Source organism: Tenrec ecaudatus, chromosome 7 (assembly GCF_050624435.1).
Source record: "Tenrec ecaudatus isolate mTenEca1 chromosome 7, mTenEca1.hap1, whole genome shotgun sequence".
NCBI lineage: Eukaryota > Metazoa > Chordata > Mammalia > Afrosoricida > Tenrecidae > Tenrec > Tenrec ecaudatus.
Window position 1 is genome coordinate 80,165,352 of NC_134536.1, and position 17,288 is coordinate 80,182,639.

Consider the following 17,288-nt stretch of genomic DNA (forward strand, 5'->3'; position numbering starts at 1 on the left):
TTATCAAACAATATCATTCATATCGCATGCAAGGTAAAATTTTAAGGGAGATCATTTAAAACAGATTTAAGCAATACACTAACAAGGAACTGCCAGATATTTAAGCCAGGCTCACAGGAGAATGTGAAACAAGGCCTAATCACAGCTAACATCCATTGCAGCTTGGCCGAAAGCAGAGAACAGCAGAAATATATTTCCTTGTGTTTACTGACTATGCAAAGGCCTTCAACTCTGTGAGTTAAAAGCTCTTGTACAGAGATTCAGAAATCTATTTGGCCGCCTGCCTACTTTTCAGGGGAAAAAAAATCACTCAGTGCCACCAGCAGTGAAAACACTTGCACTATAACCCACAGTTCAAAAGAAAGGGTGGATCCCTCCATTTGCAGCCACCCGGGATTGATCCAATGTGTATCAGAGTACAATATCCCTCCATTTGTAAAACACTGCAGTACGTAGACCAAGAGGTAGTATTTCCAATGTAAGAGTTGGATGCTGAATTGCTTAACATCAATAAAGTATAAAAATAAGCATCAGAGTGTAGTCAGCAATTGTTTGCTGAGCAAATAATTTGAAAAGCTGCACTAAATGCAGAAGAGCAGGCATGCACGCTGAAGGGAAGGCTCAGTGGAAAACTGCGATATGAATATTTGGAGCATTACCAATTAATTACCCCTCAATACAAAAAAAAGCAAAATGCTCATAATGAACAACATCATGATAGAGAAAGCTTGAAGTGATTAAGGATTTCACTTTATTTGAATCCACAATCAATACTTATGGAATGTGCAGTCAGGAAATCAAATGGTATATTTCATTCAGCAAGTTTGCTGCAAAAGACATCTTTATAATGTAAAAAAGCAAAGATAGCATTTTATAGACTAAGGTGCACCTGACCTCAAATATCACATTTTCAGACACGAAATATGTTTGTAAAATCTAGACAATGTGTAAGGATAACAAAAGGAAGCGATGCATTTGATTTAATATTGGTGAAGAATATTGAATATACTTTGGAGTGCCAGAATAAGAGAGAGGGAAAAGATAAAAAAAAAAAAAAAAGGTCTTGGAAGTAGTACTTTGAGAATGCTCTTTAGAAGTGAAAATGTTGAGGCTTTCTCATTGTTTGGGGCATATTATCAGGATGGATCAGTCCCTGGAGACTAATATCATGATTGGTAAAAGAGAGGGCCATTGAAAAAGAGGAAGGTCCTCAAGGAGCTAGATTATTACTGTGGAAGCAACCATGGGCGGAAACATAGCAACTGTATGAAGATGACACAGAGCCGGGCAGTGCCCTTGTCACAGAGTCCCGGTGAACCACCCAGAAGACACCTAACAATTGTAGCAGCCATTACAGAAGTCTGTAGGTCTCCCAGAATCCCTTTTCCTGTGGCTATTTTTCTATTTAAGCACAGATTAAGTGAAAACTTACTTACGTGATGAAAGCCGACAAGATTACACTTCTTGGTTCTAGAATAATGAATTTATATTATTTGATTCATTAATGTTCATTGAAGGAACTGACAAAGAATCAATCCTAAACCTTTGTGGTAACACTGCAAAATAGTGTTATTAAAATAGTAGATGAAATTTTAGTTTTTCAAAATTAATTAAATGTTTCAAACAAATAATATATGCATATATATATGATTTTCATCAAATCAGTGAAAGTTTACTTTTAAAAGAATGCTCCGTCAAAAAAAAAAACCCAAAACCAAGAACATCAAAAGACAGGAAATGAAAGTGGTATGTTTCTTATTATAACTAATTTTACCACTGTGCACATACTATATTCATTAAATATTTTTACAAGTTCAAATGCTGTTGAGCAAATTGAGAACTAAAGCAAAGCAAACCTACAGTAAAACTCTGCCATTATAGAATCTCCAGAAAGTTACTCTTTTAGACTTTACAGTCATGTATGGAAGGACTTTGGCTTTTATTTTTTGAAACTTTTTTTTACTTTGGCTTTTATTGAGGTATCAGAAGGTATTTACCTCTACAGATCCCCTCGCCCCCTCGCCCCGCCTCCACGCCCCACCTCACCCCAGTACTCTTTGGCAAAGCAGCCGTAGCCCCTGCGAGCAAACATTGCCAGATTTCTGTGTATTCTGTCGGGAGAAGTTGGAGAGCTCATGTACTACTTTCCTCCGCGCTGACTCTTCAACATGCCGCTTCCCCGACTTAAGCTCACAGATTACGTGGCGATGGCTATTTCAGAGAGATATCTCATCACGATTTCTAATTTTTTTATGATTTCTAATTTTTAAAGCATCTTTTACTCCCTTCTCAAAACTTTTACCCCCATGTTCACTATTATATATAAAGATATGCCTTATGCCTTCACATGTCTTGGCTTTATTTTTAATAGCAAACTCCAAAGATTTTGTACTTATTTTATTAACTCCAAATTAATAATCTTCTTAGCAGTTCAGTGAAATTTGTCTTGCTACAATTTATTATTTTCAATAGTAACTGAAGTGAGACAGAATATTACTTCCAAGGAAAATGTCATGACTTTTACGATTACATTTTTCTGGCATTCGCTGTCACTATCTGACTGATGACAACTACACATGTAACCCATAACTTTGCAGGTATCTTCAATGCCCAAGTACGTGGTGAAATTGAGGGAAAAAAATAACTCCCGTGAAGGATACTGGGGTATGATTTCATAGTTTCTTAAACCTTAAAGTAATAGTTTTAAACTATTAATAATATCTAATGAAAGTATAATAGGATCATTGAAAATGAATTTTTACAAAAGCCAAGATCTGGTGATGTCTTAGTGCACTACATATTTGGTGACTAACCACCAGTTTAAAAGATGAGGTTTTCGTTCTTTCAAACACATTTATTTCATTTTTTAATAAATGCACTTACAAATTCAGACTTTGCCAAATTACAGCGCCACAGTACCATGGTCACATTGAATAACCTTGAATGTGCAAAAGGAACCTTGGTGGTGTAGTGGTTATGGGTTGAAGGGAGGCTGACCCAAAGGTTAGTCATTTGAAACCACCAGCCGCTCTGCAGTTGAAAGGCTGGGCTTTGCACATTGCTGAAGAGTTACAGCCGGGCAAACTTACAGGGGCAGTTGGGTTGATATTGACTGGATGGCAATGAGATAATAAGAATCCTGAGAACTTTACATCATTTACTTTACATAGTTTGATACCTACCCTGTTTCCCTGAAAGTAAGACATCCCCTGAAAATAAGACCGACTTACAGTTTTGCCTCTCGCTGAAATATAAGGCACCCCCCAAAATTAAATCTCCCCAAAAATAAGACCCCCTAAAGCTACTGCAACTCCGGACTCTGGACCATAGTGGCGGGTGCCACTGCGCAGCTCACTGTTGGCCGCAGCGCAGCTGGAACAGACAGGAAGTGCGAGTTCTCTTTTAATCAAACAATAAACAATAAATGTGTACTGTATTCTTCGTGGAAAAATAAGATATCCCCTGAAAATAAGACCTAGAGCATCTTTGGGAGTAAAAATTAATATGGGACACTGTCTTATTTTGGGGTAAATAGGGTACTAACTCTGAAAGTTTTACTTAAACCCGATGCCATTACATCATTTCTGATTCCTGGGGCACAATATAGGGTTTTCTGAGGTAGTAAAGATTTATGGGAGCAGGTAACCTCATATTTCTCCTACAGAGTGACTGGTGAGTTTGAACTGCAGACCTTGTATTTATAAGTCCGCTGTTCATCCCACAATGCCAGTATGGCTTACTTAGATATAAAACAATGTTGCTATTGTGTCCCCTGTCTCCTCTCTGCTCACCAACCACCCTTCATTTTAAAAGCAAGTATATACACCCACAAATACAAAATGTCATGAAAGATTGTCAGGATCTCCCCCCAGGACAATCTCTTCTTACTTTTAAAGTTTAAGTGGTGACAATCTCTGCTGTGTGGGATGGGATCTATGACATGTTGGTAACGAACCAAATCATAGGGTCTGTTCTTTGAGTGATAGATTTACAGAAACCAAAGCACTGCATTTGAACTGTCCCTAAAGTTCGAGGGGGAAAATTCCTCATCCTGAGAAATCCATGGAAAACCTTTAACCTACCAATTATCTATTTTTTAGGTGGCAAGATCATATTTTCATAATCATTTAAAAGTGCTCTATTTTTGTTATATTATTGTATTGTCAATCTCCTTAATCTTTGTGCCTTAGATTGTAATAACTACTAGAAAAAACATAGGAATATGCTTTAAACTTCTCTGTCCACTGTTTGCTCATGTTTCTGTCTCTATGCAATGAGGAAGCCGATGTAGCCTACTAACTTCTGAGGGGAATAGTGGATCAAGTATAGACAGTTATATTATTATAATTCTATATAAAATTCATATATCTCTTATCTCAAGGCTATGTAGCATACTATTTTAAAAATGAAACATGTATTTCATGTGAAACTCTAAAGATGACTCTGACATTTAAATTTTATCAGGATTGTGTATTAAATATTCTGAATGTGAACAGGAGTTGAGAAAGACAACTTATTTATGAGAATACACCATGTCAATATGATAGGCTTAGAGATTTTTTCCTTTCATATCATTAACTTCTGCTTAACTACATAGTTGAAGACTTGAACATAGAATTGATAATGAATAATTAAAAATTAAAATTGAATTCATGTTAAATATCATTATTATTTATTTATGGATATGGTTATCTATTTTGAATAGATTTCAATTTAACTAGCATTTAAATGATGTTAACATCTGATAAAAAGATAGATACTTAAGTAATTATTAAGAGTAGAGTGAGTATATTTAATAATGGAAGTATTCATTATATAATAACATCAATTATTTGTTATATGTGACTCTCAAAGTGCAAACAACTTTTCTTTACTATTTTAAATGAAATATCTGTTGAAATAATAAAACAATTCACTAAATGTTAATAGCTATAAACATATATGATATTCATATTTTATGTTTATAAAATATTTATGTTTGATGGTTTGTGGTAACCTGATTTCGTATCATAAGATCCAAGTGTATAACAGCATCTTCACCAGAGAACAGAAAGGATGCTCTCTGCATGCATTGGTTCGCTGCTCAGAGCAGTGCTATAGTCCTGGGACAGGATCCTAACCTGTGTACTCTCCTGTGCTTTGGGTGGTACAGAGAGCTGATTTGGTGCAAAGAGGCCTGTTTTACATGAAATTATGCCTTGAGGTTTCCTCAAAATTTGGTCTTACTCACTGTCATTGAGTGGATGCCAACTCACAGCAACCCAACAGGACAAACTCGAGCTGCCACTGTGGGCTTCGGAGGGTAGGAGTCGTAGAGAAACAGAGCCCCTGTTTGTCCTGTGGAGCAGACGGTGGTTTTGAACTGCTGAGCATGAAGTTAGCATCTGACACACAACCCATTATGTCACCAGGGTTCTTCTGAAAATTGGGTAGGAAGGGAGGTACACTTTTGTCATTTTTAGGAGGAATTTTCCAACATCATCATTATTTCCAGACTGGTAATTAAAAGTACACCAATACTCTATAATACAAACAAAATGAAAACATAGAACATTAATTTACAACTATGTTAGATTCAGAAAAGTAACTTTGAAGTGTACTGCTGCAGACCAGCAAACAGGTTAATTATAATTATAGTTACTTTGAATTAAATATGCTAAAAGTTTCGTGTGGTGGTATTCGGTTTGGGGCCTTAACCTTTGGGATGGATTGACATAGTAACTAACAGTAGGCTGAAAGGCAGGAGGCATTTTGTTGGTGCCACAGGACTGGCAGTGTTTTGTTCTGCTGTCCATATGTAGAGTTGCTATGAGTCACAACTAACGTGGCAGTGTCTAGCAACAAACTTTGGAACTCCTATTCCCACTGTATGTAAATGTTGCTGTATGTTGTTTGTAGTTTTATTATTTTGCTTTGAAATACTAGGATCATAACATTAATTTTTTCACTAAAACACATTTTTCTCATGCCTTGTTTTTCTACAAGGCAAATTTCGTATTTTAAACTTTGTTAATTATAACTAAAAGCAATAAAGTTCTCTTTCCTGTCAGATGCTTGTTTTCACTGTTGTTGTTTGTTTGTTTGTTGTGCCTGTATAGCCTGTGGCCGAGGGTTCTACAAGTCTTCCTCTCAAGACCTCCAGTGCTCTCGTTGCCCAACTCACAGCTTCTCTGACCGCGAAGGCTCTGCGAGATGCGAGTGTGGGGACGGGTATTACAGGGCTCCATCGGACCCTCCATATGTTGCTTGCACAAGTAAGTTCTTTAGGAATATGAAAGAACAAGAAGGACTTTCTCATCCCTGCAATTCATTAATTATATTGTGTTATCCTTAAGGTATAGGTAGTTAGTTATCTTGAGAAGACATTCTCAATTTTACTTAAATGCCCTTAAATTTTTACCGTTATGTCACCATAAAATAGATATAATTCAGAATTCACTGTAATTTTCATGTTTGAAAAATCAAGATACATTTAAATATTTTTACATGTGTTATAAATAAAATGTAAAATTTGTTAGAGTCTTGCATGGATATGTAGTCTAATTAAAAAGTAATGACTTCTGGATTAAAATTCCAGCACTAACTAGAGCAAGTTTGGGCAATACAATTAATAAAGGTTCAAGAGACCGAAATCCAGAATTAATCCCAGACACTGCTAGAAGTGATTCTTGAGCACATTAGAATGAATTAATATATTCTGTTCTGTGGGTAGAGGAAAGCTACTTTGAAACAACTGCTACACTATTTTCTTAGGTATATCGCATGTTCCTTTTTAATTGCTTGGGAGAAAAATAGCTAGACAGTGGCAAAGGTACAAAGACAGTTGCTCTCCAGTTTTAGAATTTACATATTAAATGGAAAATAAATAAAGCCCCTTGCCAAGTGATTTCAAGAAGGCTTTTACATGGCTTGTGTAGTAAAGGGTAATGAAATCTTTATATGGAAAACAAGTGTTTTACACTAGCTTTCTCTGCTAATGGAACCACCACCTTAACGTCTCTCACAGATCCTTTCTTTACTTTTTTTATATCTGATATTGCCTATTTACTTATTTTATTCTTACTTGTTTGCTTGCTTCCTAAGGGCCTCCATCTGCACCCCAGAACCTCATTTTCAACATCAACCAAACCACCGTAAGCTTGGAATGGAGTCCTCCTGCGGACAACGGGGGGAGAAATGATGTGACCTACAGAGTATTGTGCAAGCGCTGCAGTTGGGAGCAGGGGGAATGTGTTCCCTGTGGGAGTAACGTTGGATACATGCCTCAGCAGACTGGATTAGAGGATAACTATGTCACTGTCATGGACCTCCTGGCCCATGCTAACTATACTTTTGAAGTTGAAGCTGTAAATGGAGTTTCTGACTTAAGCCGATCCCAGAGGCTCTTTGCTGCTGTCAGTATCACCACTGGCCAAGCAGGTATGTTTTTGCGATTGTCTTTACTAAGTGAATAATGGGTGAGAGTATGTGTGTTGTTTCCTTTGACTAGTTGGCTTGTCTGGACAGAACTTGATTCTTCTAGCTTGTTGAAGTCTCACACTTTTAACTTTTCTCGGTTATTTCTTCTGTTGCCTTTTAAACATTAGTGCACTCGCTAACACCTCCCCCAGCTATCTGGCAGGAGGAATACAGGGAGAAATAACTGTGAGTCAGTTAAGGCTGCTGTAAAATAGGCAACTCTGTTGAAAGATATAGAAAAAGAGGAGAATTTGAATGTTGGAAAAGATGAAGTGTAGGATGTTGCTCTCAATTTTGCTTCTTTGTGTAAAGAAGTACTTCTTTCACTTCATGATTGTAATCTGCATAGAATTAAGAATAATGACAGAGTTGACTGCAACATCTCTCTTCTTAGTCAACCAATTTTTACTACCTAGAATGTGACCTTTGTAATATTTCCATGTGATGAGTCTGCGTTTAAATTAACATGAAGGAATTTTAAGTTCATCAACTGATTTGTGATCTTATTAATGTTGATAACACTGGAATAAGCTTTCATTAGATTTCACAATGTCATAACCATAGTAATTATGAAATTGTACCTTAGCTGAAAAGCAGTCTTTACGTATATTCTTTCTGCTAAAAATTATAGATTTTTTACCTTCTCAGAGAAACCTTACTACTGAAGTTTTCAGAAAATATGGGCTTTATCAACTTTTGAAAAATCACTATTGCTGAAGGAATATGCTCTGCGCTTGATGTAGCCACGTGCTATGTCATTGCCATTCATAAACGTGGGCCTTTGCTAGAGGACCGACTTGTGTGAGCTTCATAATAGGCTTATAATAAGGTCCTTTTGTTCTTTCACTTGCTGTTAAAAACTAACCAATTTTATACTTACTTCCAAGGCATAGATTAACCTATTCTTCATTTTCAAGTCAATTTTAATAAAATATTACTTATTTAAATGATAACTACAAAACTAGCATTATACATATAATCTTATTTATAACAGTTTAAACAGATTAGTGGGTTCATATTGTGAAATTTTGTTCTGATATTTATGTAAAAGGCAATGAAAAATCAGATATCCTGTGTAAAAGCAGATGTCTGTGGATAAAATCTCATAGAAGCATTTGACTCTTCAAAATTGACAAAAGGAACTAAATGGTACCTCAATTTATTAACAATATTTACCCCAGTAATTATTTCTTATACATTTTATTGTCACATAATATTTTTACTTGTTTTGCTCTATGTTGATATGGGCCATAACAGTGAGTAGGCATGGAACAATGTTAGGCTTAAGGTTGTGACACAAAGTTGACTTATAGAAATTTGTCCCTGAGCATTAATTGTACTTCCTAGGTATACTGAAAGACCAAAGCTTTATTTTATTTTTATGATATCAAATGTAAGAAGAGTCATTTGGTTACCTTTTATATATGACCTAGAGGACTAAACTGATAACACGAAGAGCTTAGCAAATATGTTTGTCACCTTTGAGATACTTTCTTGCGCTTTAAACATCTGTTTAATTTTAAAGTTATTAATACTGAAGCTAAATAGGCCACATTTTCTATAAATTCTCTCTATAAATTCTTTAAATATCACACAGTAGTCATGCAAAATGACTGGTGTCTTCTAGTTAAGAGCAAGTGATTTCTTTTATCTTTTTTGTGGCAGGTGATAAAATACAAAAATATTCGATTACTGTGGTAATTGCACACTTATATTTATTAACAGAATATAGAACTAAAATTAGCACATTGCATGATACATTAATTATACCTCAGTGAATTTATTCATTTTTAAATGATTAAATATATTAAAGCTTAAAGACTAAACTTTTATGTCAAGTATTTTTACTTTATTAAAATATTAATTCACAATTGGCTAGTCTCCACAACATCTCAAATGCTAGAATCTATGAACTTATACAGTTTGCTTTTTCTATTTTCAAAAGCAAATTTATTTAATTGAGGCATTAAACTGAGGTAATTTTAAGTTTTAATTTCATTAAAGAGGGAAATTATAACCAGAAGAAATGTATACCATATTAACGACTTATTTTGTTGATTTTGGTTTTCCACTCCTTTTACCTCCAATATTTTTACTTCTGATAGGGGTGTGGGGATTATGTGATTTGAACTTTGTTCAAGTTCCTGTCTATTCATGAGAATCTGGATGCATCCTGGAAATTTATTAAGAAATAATATTACCTTCTATCTAGTTTACTCTGTAGTCACTTCAATAATGAATATAAATCTGCATCTATGGTCTCTTATCCCCCATCAGCAATTCCTTGATGCTAAAGAAACAACAACAAAAATGCTTTCCTAAGGGAATGTGCATCTGGGAAAGTATAGAGAGTAAGGATGGAAAACAATCTGCCAGTATTTGAAAAGTAGTGCATACACTTTACCGTTCACTTATTATTAAGTTTGTATTCTAGAACTCAGTAATATGGTGTACCGTATCATTTTTGTATAAACAGCAGTGCCTTGAACACCGCCAGCCCATTGCTCTGGACATGAATAGTAGTGTTAAAAGACCTGGGTTCCATCCCCTGCGCTGCCACTTTTGTGTTCTTGGGGATCACTAAGATTCTGTCTGAGTAAGATAGATGAAAATAATATCTGCCCAGAAATAGATGCCCTAAGGAATGAGGAGCTGAAAGAAATAAAGAAATAAATAAAGAAATAAAGAATGAGGAACTACTTTCAGAGCCAACACAGAGAGAGCTGGCATCCTGAATGTAAATTTTAGCTTCCTAAACTCTGAGGAAAGAAATGTCTATTTGTTAAAGCCACTTGTTTGTGATATTAATGTTATAGCTACACTAGATAACAACGATATTTTACAATTTGGACAAAAACACTGGGTACCAAAAATTGATAGTTATGTGTTATAACTTTTGGGAGAAATCTATTTCATTTGGCTTATATAAAATTTGATTATTATCTAGTCACAAATTATACTGATAGCCATCCTCTTGTTTAAGCAATATATCAGATAGGTATGGGTAAGTTTAATATTCTTGGTGGCCCACTGGGTTATGTGTCTGATGGCTAACCACAACATCAGCAGTTCAAATCACCAGCTGCTCCACAGAGAGAGATGAGGTGTCCTCCTCCTCTTAGATTTGTAGTCTCACAAACTTAGCGAGGCAGCTCTACTCTCTCTGAGAGAGCTACTGTGTGTAAGAGTGTGGTTATGGAGGTCCGCTTTATCAATATATCTACATGTTGACATACTTTTTATATATGTTTATCAATAACATGTATCTAATCTAGCTGAAATATATATTCTTTTATAATTTAATTTAAATTATTAGGTATAATATTGACCTAGTAAGCATAGAATCATAGAAATCAAGGCTATATATATTAGAGGTCTTGTAGGGTTATTTGAGGGAAATAAAGCATGCACTTTTGATTTCTGGCATTAAGATCCTCATTTTATCTTACGTTGAAAGCCTTTGTGAGCAAATAATGGTTTTAAACTCTCAAGTATTCTGAAGAAATGGATATTTAAAATCATATCAGTACAAATTCAGCATAATTTCTAAAGTAACTATTTAATTTGCCCATAATATTTAGATCTGTGAAAATTAAAGTTAGCAATTGTCTTTTCTGAAAGGGACTCTGTAGCAGATATCTACTGACTGTGGTACAGCGATTTCCTTGATATGGCTCTTCTAGCGGGAGTCTTGGGATCTCCCTCCAAATGAACTTGGGACCCTGGAAATTGTGTGTCTTTCCCCTTTTCTAATGGGTCTGGAGAGAAAAAGTTAAGAGAAAATGCAGAAGTTCCAAGCTTTCCCCATCACAGGGTGAATTATGATGGCAAAAATCTGCAACTCTAACGTGGGAATTGATCAATTTTGCCATACCACTGAGCATAAAATGAGCCATCTTCGAAACAGGAGTGGGGAGTCTCACTAGCATCAAGCAAGAGCCAGGAGTGGAATGTTTTGTTCCATTTTGGTTTGGTCTGCTCTTTGGAGGAGGCTGAGATTCCGACAGAAAGCTGTGACACATGAGGAGTGTCAGAGGAGCTGCGATGACACAATTAACCACAGGAGACAGAGCAGAGCCAAGAGTGTGAGGCAGGCTACTTGATGAGTAAAGCAGTGTCTTTGCGAACGAGGCTTGCTCTCGCCATACGGGTTTTTAAGTAACTTTCTGGGAAAGCTAGATTTGCGGATCCATAGAGCTATAGCCCAGTGCTTTGGACGAAAGCTTATGTGTGCTCTTTTCAGAACTTATCAGCACCATATGTGTTCTTGAAGAGTTAGATTATTTGGCATTATTACTCCAAGAATATGTATGATTTTTTCCAGATATATAACAAAAGGGACCACCAGAAGCTCCATAATCCCTAATTAAAACATTATGATTGCCATTACGTTTCATCCACAGAACAAATAAACCGTAAACTAAACCCACTCTCATTGAGTGAATTCGAATTCCTAGGTCCGCTATGTAACACAGTGGAACTTTCCCATACAGCGGGAGGTTGCAGACCTTTACAGAAGCAGACGGTTGCATATTTGATGCGCTGAGCAACTGGCGGGGTCACGTTCTGCACGTTTTAGCTCGCAGCTGGCCTGCTGTGAGTGCGCTTAAACAGACCGGCCTGCGGGAGTGTGAGTGTTAATAAACAAGCTCACCCCAAAACTATGATCTCTTTCTATAGTAATTTCATTCACTCTAGTATCAGTACACAAATCATCTGGAACTGTTTTAGAAAGGGTAATACAAAAGTTTTGCATTGGTGTGTCCTCAAAGGAATCTAACTAATGTCATCCTTCTTGTCAGGAACTGCGTCACGTGGATCAGTGTCTCTTGTCTAATACTGTTCCTTTTGTATACTAATCACCAGTGATTGCAAACTATTAATAGCTGAGCGATATGGAAAAGTGGTCCCTGATTCAACTAATGACACATTCTAGTTATAATGAAATGAATTTATAATTTTGGGGCACATCTTATTGTCAATGATATGTACTACATACAAGAAGCTTGTAATTTACTGGAGTTGTATCATTGTCTTACCGTTCCTCAAAGGCTAATTAAGGTTGGATTTATAATGATTTTTATCATAAAAATTAACTCTATGAAAACTAAACAAAGTGAGGTATTTGGCTCCAGAACTGATTTATAACAGAGCTGTAGATCAGTCTTGTCGCAAGTCAGAGAAGTCCTGTAAACCAAAGCCGTAATGCTCAATAGGATTGAAAACGGTTGGGATGCCCTGGACAGCTTTACCAAGAAGTAGAATGAAACGTGATACCTCTTTAAAGAGATTTAGGATAGTTTACCACGATGGCCTCCTCCGGAAACAGATGCCTAGATGGAGAGTAACGTGGGCTTTAATGGGGAATGCACTGAGGAACCACATCATTGAAAAAGAGGGGAAGTGGGGGAAGAATGGCAGAGGGGAAGTTGAGTTGCGCTGCCTTTGTTTTGGGATCTGCAGTCAGCCTCCATGGACAGACCTCCTTTTCTAATGGACATTCATAATGTTCCCAAGTGAAGACAAGATGGCAGGTCTCTATATTCCTGTGTCATCCAGTTACTGGCTTCTGGCTTCCAAAGACGTCGTAGGTGTCATTCCATAAACAAGAGGTTGCCCAAGGAGGAAGCTCACTCAAGTTGGCTCTCCGTGATAGGTCAAATACGTATATACTCGTGTTTGAGCCACATCTTTCAGCATATTTTTATGCAGTTATTGTGGTGAAATTAGGTGCCTCGGCTGAGACTCGGGTCGACTTATACTGGAGTATACATGGCAAATTGGTAAATTCTTTCACAAAGACGGTGTTAGAAGCTCATCACAGCATCCATGAAGGATAGTTTAAAAATTTAACAGAATAAGAAGAGAGTGTTCGGCATGTGCTTCGAGAATTGTGGTATAAATTGGATAAAAAACGACTCATGGGGTAGACTAATGGAAAAGTGTATTTTTAGGCTAATAGAGTTTACTGATTAACAGTAAGGGGAATCCAGAAGTTTTTTTTAAAGCAGCATACTTATCCCTGATTTAAGTTTTAAACTTTTGTATCTCTTCCACAGTTTACTTAATGTATTACATATAGTAGTTTTTGGGAAAACTTCCTGTCTGGACTGGATTCTTGTGTGTATGTGTTGGGCTTGTTGGGGGATTTGTCCTTACAGATTACATGTCCAAAGTACGTAGACAGTCTCAATATCCTCACTTCTCAGGAGCATTCTGACTATACATCTTCCGTGACAGAGTTCTTCATTCCTCTGGCAGTCCACAATATTTTTAGTATTATTAGCCAAGCACCAATATCAAACATTCATCGTTGGCCTTGCTTGTTCATTGTCTGGCTTTCACTTGCCTGGGAGGCGATTGAAAATACTGTGCGTCGGGTCAGGCAGGTTTATGGGGGAGTCTGCAGAGTCACTCAGTGGCATCATCGTGGATGACAAATACTGTTGAGTTAAAGAAAAATGTGTACTATAATGCGTTTTTAACATCAATTGTAATTTTCGAGAGGTAGCATTGATAAAAATAGTATTTGGTTTCTGGCTATGATTTTGCTCCCTTTCCTTAAAGAGAATTAAAAATATCCATGCCTATTTTAATTTGACTAGTTTCTTTTTGAATCCATCCAAAACCAGATTTGCTTTTTCTGCTGGAATTAAGATTTGCTTCAGTATTCCCTTTACTCTGATTTGTAGTATTAATATTATCTTCCAAATAGGATATAACAAGATTTATATGGTATAATGCTATACATAAGCAAAACTTATACCCAAGAAGACAGTACCAAAAGTCATTCCCTGTATTTGTCAGAACTATTTTTACTCACATGAATTAATGTGACTCAGCTGTGACTACTTTTCCCATAAATTAACCCAGATTAACTCTCTTCATTGATTTACAATAGTAGTTGATCTTGTTATGTGTCCTTTTTATGAAATAAATTAAATTCAGTTATGCGTAAATATTTTGATATTCCTTAGTAATTTATAAGCTTGATTTATGCCATAAGGGAATAGGAGTAAAGAAAACATTTTTATATGTATATGTACAATTTCTGATTACATCAGGTAATATTAAATGCAGCATTGCCACAAAATTATACAGAATATAAATGAAAACAGAAGTGCAGAAATAGTGATAATACTTTTTAAAGTATACATACACATTTTGCCATCTGAAAGGGAACAATCAGCTAACTAAGATTGTTTTTATATCCTGTTCAAAATATGTATATTTCTGTTACGATTCTCATGATTTTAAAAACCTGAGGTTATCTGAACTGAGAGTAAGATTAAGTCTCATACTAATTCATTACATGGGACACGACATTTTAGTAATTTTTATGCTTTGCTTAGCAAGTATAGAGCTGAGAATATGTGAATGAAATTGATTCTTTTAATGCTTAAATATTTTTAGTGACACTATTAATTTCTAAATGTACATATAAATATTTACATCTTGCCCTTGGAGACTGTCATTAATTAAACTATGCATTTTAATAAATATATTGTAAATGTATTAAAACATGCATTTTAATTAGTGCCAATTTCCAAAGAAAATATACATACCTGTGTGCATATTATTTTATTGTGTTGTACAATCTAGAGTATGCATAATATATTATTAATTGATTATACATTACATAATATCACATATATGTTTGTCTAATATTTTAAGACCTGTGTCAATGACATTTTAATTAGAGAAATAAAACTATGTTAGTGTTAGTATTAACAACTAGACCTTTCCAGATGCCATGAAGTTGATTGACTCATGAGATCCGCATGTAGGTCATATTGGAATGGTGTTTTTTTAGAATTTAGAATGGGTAATTTTCCAGAAGTAGATTCCCTAGACATATATTTGGGGTCACCTCTGGGTGGATTCAACCCTCCAACCTTACAGTTGGCAGCTGCACATGTTAACCATATGTACCACTAAGGCTTATTCAAGTAAAGGTATACAATTTAATTTAAATTATGTAATGGATACACCTGGGTGCACTGAAATTTAGATTTTGTGATTTGGTCATGAAACTCTGGATGCAGTCAATTTTTTGATAAGTTTTAATTTTTAAAGGAGTTTTTCTCTTTATTTTGTTAGAAATGGAGGTTTACTAAAAAGCTTTATGTACTTTTAATATATAATATTAAAATATGAGAATTTATTAACTTTTTCAGCATTCCATATTGTATATGTTTCTGAGAAACATTATATTTAAGTCACTTAAATATAAAAGCAGAAACAGTGGCCCTAATTGGAGAGTATATTTGGTTATTCTCGTGCTTCTGACTATTTAGGACTGCTATTTAATGTACATGAGAGCAGCTTGTCACAAATTATTATAATACAGGAAGGTTTCAAAGTGGTTGTGGAAAATGCCATTTTCTTTTTACTTTTAATTACCCATATTCTTATTTTGAAGCCCCGTTGTTGCTTCCTTCTAGGTAGTTTTGTGGATTTTTAAGGCTACAGCAATTAATTAAAGACTAGGTTGGGGAATGATACCCAGTAACCTGTATCCTCCCTTCCATCCTTTGTGTGCCACCCCTCTATACTGCTCTATTGCACAGGTTATTGATGCACTAGCTGGGCTCATGTTGGGCCGGGTGATGACTTAGCCTACATTTTGTTGAATGAAAGATTTATTTGCAGATCTAGAATAAAACCATTATTTTTCTCATAGTTTCAATTTGACATATCTGAATTTTTACTTCAGTTACTTAACCTCATAATTTCTACTTCATGTAAAATAATATTTAAGAGTCTGGGAGGAAATAATTATTTTGTCCAATAACCCAGTTATACTATTCATCTGAGATAATTTCATTTTACCCTATTACTGTATATACTAGAGTATAAGTCAACCCGAATATCAACCAAGGCACCTAATTTCACAACAAAAACTGCATTAAAATTGTACTGTAAAACTTGGCTTATGCACAAGTATAGGTACTGTAAAATATGTATTGTCCATATGCATGAGCATGTCTAAGGTATGCACATGTCTACAGGTGTGACAGGGTACAGGATTTTTAGAAACTATTTACATTTCTTTGACTCTTCCCTCATAGAGTAGTGAAATTGTCTTGTGGAATGCTTTAGTTAGTTAGTGCTAGAAAGACCAATACTGATATATATTTCTTTTGATATAGGACAGTTTTTTAACAGAGCCAATCCATTATTTAATTTATGGAAGGCACTGTTTTGATGGTAGAAGTAGATTCAATACAAAATAAGTTGAGATCTGTTTTGAATTTTCAAGCTTGAGCAAGTTTGTAATATTCTTGGCATTTTTAATCCAGCAATTTCTACTGGAGTGCTGTTTCAGGATTCTCTTGTGAGAAAATTTTTATAGCTCTCTATTTTGGTGATTTGAATTTGTAACTCATTAAAGTTAAGCCTTTTCTAAATAGGATTTTCAACAAAATATGTGCTCCATTAGGATCATTAGGCTGGTATAATCCATAATGATGGAATTAGATATTTCTATTACATATAAGGACCTCTCTTATTAGGAGACCCTTCATTTTTCTACTGTCAATTTTTTTTGGGTAGAGATTGTAGAGATTTGAAAATTCATCCGTGGAATTTCTTTTAAGTGGAGATATGACTACCCAAACTATCTACTCTTTACATTTAGGTAGAAAATACAAATGCACATTAATAGCAGGGACTCACAAGAAATATTCAGAATATTTCAGAAAAATTTTCAAAATGTTGTCAATTATAATACAAGAAGTCTTCAAAAAGGATGTGGAAACATTCCATTATCTTTTTTTTCCAATTTCAATTACCCATTTACTTTTTTAAAGCTCCCCTGTAGCTTCAGG

General features: G+C 35.3%; 1 protein-coding gene across 1 annotated transcript in view; it reads left to right on the forward strand.

Moving 5' to 3' along the window:
* Window positions 1-17,288, forward strand: part of EPHA7 (EPH receptor A7) — a 194,298-nt gene that overhangs the window by 62,574 nt on the left and 114,436 nt on the right. The window contains exons 4-5 of the mRNA XM_075554760.1: window positions 6,099-6,254; window positions 7,084-7,419. Coding sequence (XP_075410875.1) covers window positions 6,099-6,254; window positions 7,084-7,419 — 492 coding nt within the window. The remainder of the gene's footprint in view (window positions 1-6,098; window positions 6,255-7,083; window positions 7,420-17,288) is intronic.